Source organism: Dunckerocampus dactyliophorus, chromosome 6 (assembly GCF_027744805.1).
Source record: "Dunckerocampus dactyliophorus isolate RoL2022-P2 chromosome 6, RoL_Ddac_1.1, whole genome shotgun sequence".
In the NCBI taxonomy this organism is placed as follows: domain Eukaryota; kingdom Metazoa; phylum Chordata; class Actinopteri; order Syngnathiformes; family Syngnathidae; genus Dunckerocampus; species Dunckerocampus dactyliophorus.
Window position 1 is genome coordinate 29382923 of NC_072824.1, and position 5173 is coordinate 29388095.

Below are 5173 nucleotides of genomic sequence, written 5' to 3' on the forward strand. Positions count from 1 at the left end.
TGCAAGCAGCAGTGTGTGTGTGTGTGTGTGTGTGTGTGTGTTGTTCAGCCTTGAGTGTGAGGCTGCAGCTGGAGCTACCTTGGCAAAGTCACGAACGTCAAACAGGTCAAAGGCCTCGAAGAGGTCGCTCTTCTTCAGGTGAAACTTCTCCTGGCAGACGCCCAGGAAGGTACGAATGTTCTTCAGGCACAGGAACTAGACACAAAATAAGGGATAAGTGATTGCTCACCTAAATTGCTTGTGTGTTGAGTAAAGAGGCATATCGTCATCGCCTCCTCCATCACGACACGCTTCAGATAGACGGCAAACAATATTAACAAAATGGTGGCTATGACTTCCTTCACCTGATGGCAACATGTCATGTGGCATTTGTACAGTGGTACAGTCAAGGTCCGCTGCGGTTAGCACCTTTTTCAGTTAACATCCAAAATTTATGCAAAAATGTTTGCCTTGGTTTGCATTAGTGTGCAATATATGAGTGTGACTATAAGGGTGTTATTTCATGTCTACAGGGCTCTAATAATGTTTAAAAGTGTATTTAGAAGGTTGTAAACAGGTTTACTATGTCTTATATGTCTTATTTTCTCTTATTAGATCTACTATATTGGGTAATAGGAATGTAAAAGTGACTATTGCATGTCTAGAGAGCTCTAATAATGTTAAAAAGTGTATTAAGAAGGTTGTAAACAGGTTTTATTTGTGTTATTTTCTCTTATTATGTCTACTATGTTGGGTAATAGGAATGTAAAGGTGACTATAGGGGTGTTATTGTATGTTTAGAGGGCTCTAATAGTGTTAAAAAGTGTATTTCTTGTTTCTTTAATCAATCAAATTTATGAAATATAGGTAGGGTCCTATGATTTCCACGTTAACGGAATTGCCGATTTGGGCAATAAAAACGGAATTTACTGTTAAATGTGAAATTTTGTGGAAAGTGACATAATGTGAATGAAATGATGTCATTGTGAGGACAGGGATGTTTGGTGTGGGGAAGTATTTCCTCATATTTCCTCGAAAAAAATCTCATCACAAACACAAACCCACCCCCTCCCGAATTAAACATGTCAAATTGGCGGGCTAAAAAAAAACGGCGAAAGTTGGCAAAAAAATTTAGGAACTCGTCTGTTACGGAGCGTGAAAGGAAGCTAGCCGGGATAGATTAGTTTAGCAGAGCATGCTAGTGTGTGACTCAGGCTGCATGAGAGTGTTTACACCGTGTTGTGTTTTACCACCTTAATGTAAGCCCATGCGCGCTGACGTCCTGCAAAATGTTCTGAGTGGAACAAAGACGAGAGGCACATTTGTCCTTGCACCCAGCTCCTCTTAACAGTCAACAGACATTCTCAACATACATAGCACACTTCCAGCCTTCAAAATAAGAGCGCTGTTTGCCACATTTTGTCTAATTGGGAAAAAATGTAATTTGGGCCCTATGTTGGCAAATTTATGGGTGCGCCCGTTGTTCGCAGTTTTTCACCATTTCTTGGATGGTCCTTCAGAGTGAAAAACAATGTCGCTGGTGGTGAGTGTTAAAGGGCATGACTGACAATGGTACTCAATGACACAAATTCTAGGACACGACCGCAGAGGACACCGTGCACAGTGCATTGGTATGCTGGCAGACATGACATTTTACATCACTTCCTCAAGCAGCAGCAGTGTGTGTGTGTGCGTGTTTGTGTGCGCATGTTAAGCAAAGTGGGAAGTGTTGTTTGAGAAAAAGAGGAAACGCTGAGTTGTGACTGACACACATCATGGACTTATTCACGCTGGCAATATCAATCCTGAACACACACACACACACACACACACACACACACACACAGTATCTCACAGCATCTGGAAGATCCTTCACTTGTGCAACACTATGTGTGTGTGTGTGTGTCACTGTGAGTGTTAGGCTGCATTCCGGAGTATGATTGTCTGTTATGAGGCAGGAAGTGTCCTAACCAATGTTGGCCACATAGGATTTCCCAGAGTTACACACACACACACACACACACACTCTGTGATGATGGTATTCCCACAGCATAAAGCAGGAGTAGTTTACCCTCATTGAACAATAGCACGTGTGTTGTTAGTGTAGCTACATTTCACCTACTTTACACGACTTATTGTTCAGCAACAAGCATTGTTGCTGAAATATTTGAAAATTCTAGCCTGCAACCCCAGAAAGTTCTTTACAATAATACAAAAAGTACTATACTACAATTTGGTACTACAATATTATATTATAATGATATTACATTATATTTTTAGGAACCTTTTAAATCTTTATCATTAGATTTATAACAATATGAATAAGAACGTTTTCTTCCATCATACTGCATCCATCCATTCATCCATTTTCTATACCGCTTCATCTGTGCGGGGAGCCTATCCCAGCTGACTTCGGGCGACAGGCGGGGTACAGCCAATCGCAGGGCACATATAGACAAACAACCATTCATACTTATGGACAATTTAGAGTCGCCAATTAACCTCACCTGCATTTTTTGGGAATGTGGGAGGAAGCCGGAGTGCCCGGAGAAAACCCACGCGCACACACTCCACACAGAAATGCCCAGGGGAGAATCGAACCCAGGTCTTCCCGATCTCCAGGCTGTTCCTGTATTGGCCAACGTGCTAACCACTAGACCACCGGGCGGCCCCATACTGCACTACGTTATTGTATCATACTGTACTACAAAATTGCTGTTATTATTATTATTAATAACATTGCCTTTCGTTCTCTATTGGCTGGAAGAAATCACATGGTTCAGCTGCCTCATAGCCAAACATAGTCTGACTTCCTTTCCCACCCGATACTGAGTAAAATTCAGGCTGGTATCAGCAATACCGATCCAATACCGATACTTTGTGCAAAATCACCTTATATGTCCGGTAAATTGTACAAAGCATAAAGCATAGCCTTAAGACCACAAGACATTTAAATAATGACTTAAATGTCTTGTGGTCTTAAGGCTATGCTTTATAATAATAATAATAATAATAATAATAATAATAATAAATAAATAAATAAAATAATAAATAATGACATTTAAGTCATTATTTAAATGTCTTGTGGTCTAACTTACATTAATTATTAAATTACCCATTTATTTAGATTATTTATTCATTTATTCTAATAATTTACATTATAGTATTTAAATTATTAAATACTCTTTAAAGTAAACACTTAATTATTGATTTATTAAATCAATATTATTTATTAAGTTATTTAAATAATGTATTTAAATTAATACATTTAAACGTATTTAAAACAAGTGTTTAAATTATTTAAATACATAACTATATAATCTTTAGTTTAAACACGATTTAAATTAATTATTGGATTATTCATTTATTTAATTATTTAATAAGTAATTTAAATAATTTATAATAAATATACATTAACAAATAATCTAAATACATGAATAATTTCAAAATTAATCTAAGTAAGATGTTTAACAACTTACTTAAAAACATAGATTAAATTTTAATAAATAATTAATATATTCATAATTTTATAATTCATTTCAGTAATTTGTTAAACATTATTTAGATTAATGATTACATTATTTTTTATTAATTAATTTATTTAAATATCTGTTCTAAATTATTTAAATAAATTCATAGACTAAAAAAATAAAGAATTTAATAATTAATTTTCTAATCTGTTTGTTTGCAACTAAAAACTAAATAACAAAATTATTTAAATAAATTAATTAATAACCTAAATAAATAAATTAAACATAATTTGTTTATTTTAAACCCTGAAGTATGTACAGGTAACAGGGGGATTTACAATATAGCCAAGCTAATATACAACAACAGAAAAAACAGAGGACACAATCACATAAAATACGTGAAAATGGTATTTTAAACAATAAAAAAAAGAAAAGAAGTCAAACTATAATGAATGGTTAATTATGAAGACCTACGATAAGAATGAAAACTTTATTGGCAATTCACACATGGGTTCGTTTACGATCGGTCACGGTTTCAACAGACAAATGTTTCATACAAACATGACAAGTACCAAAACTACGGATATTTGGATTTGCAAATCCATTTTAGCACGAAGAGCTGGTATCGGACTTATCGATATTTCAGTATCCTCACCTCACTAGCAAAACATCCATTTTGAAATGTTCAAATATGCCTCCTCCTATCCTATAACACAAGAACATTTTTGAACATCTTATGTCCACATTTACATGTTTCCAATTCGTAAGGAGGCATAATAAATGCGCATTATAGTAAGTTTGGTTTTGTATGTTATACTGTTTCATGTCCAGTCACGTACATACTGTACTGTACATGAGTCTCCTTTAATCGTCTTTCTAAGCAGGTAGTGGTGCTCTTTTCCAGGTGGATCAGGACAGGAGGTGTGTGTGTGTTACCTGGGACATCTGGGGGCGCAGGTTGATCTCTCTCAGGTTGACGGCCTGAGGCAGCAGGTTGTTTAGCAACTGGCACAGCAGCACGCCGTCTCTCAGCGCCTGAGCCAGTTCGCACACCTGAAACACACACACACACACCCCCCCACACACACACTTCATATTTAGAAGAACGCATATCCATAAGCAAGTGTGAGATAAGAAAGTCAGAATTATGTGATAAACAGTCGAAATTACGAGATAAAAAGTGAAAATTGAGATAAAATGTCAAAATTATGTGGTTAAAAAAATCTTAATTATAAGATAAAATGTCTAAATTTGAGATAAAAAGTCTAAATTCTGAAAAAAAAACTCATAATTAACGAGATAAAGTTAAAATTTCAAAATTATGAGGTAAAAAGTCTAAATTATGAGATAAAAAGTCATAATTATGAAATAGTCAAAATGACATGATAAAAACTCTAAATTATAAATAATCAAGATGAATGGTCAAAATGATGTGGTAAAAGCTCAAAATTCTAAGATTAAAAATTGTAATTATTATATAAAAAGTCAAAATGATGTGGTAAAAGCTCAAAACTATAAGATTAAAAATCATAATTCTGAGATTAAAAAGTAAAAATGATAAAAAGACATAATTATGAGGTAAAAAGTCGAGATTAAGAAATAAAGTCGAGTGAAAATGATGAGGAAAAAGTCTTGTGTGCTTATGAAATAAAAAGTCATAAAAGTGAGATCAAGAGTTGACGGTGAAAATGATGCGAGTGGGTACGTATGAGCCACGCTTTCAC

The 5173-nt window shown here is 34.9% G+C and overlaps 1 protein-coding gene across 8 annotated transcripts in view; it reads right to left on the reverse strand.

The window, feature by feature from the left end:
- LOC129182771 (proto-oncogene vav-like) overlaps positions 1-5173 on the reverse strand; it is a 29125-nt gene that overhangs the window by 13929 nt on the left and 10023 nt on the right. For all 8 annotated transcript variants that reach the window (XM_054779259.1, XM_054779257.1, XM_054779258.1 and 5 more), the window contains 2 exons: positions 4386-4502; positions 79-195 (listed from right to left, as the gene is read on the reverse strand). In XM_054779259.1, the coding sequence (XP_054635234.1) occupies positions 79-195; positions 4386-4502 (234 nt within the window). The remainder of the gene's footprint in view (positions 1-78; positions 196-4385; positions 4503-5173) is intronic.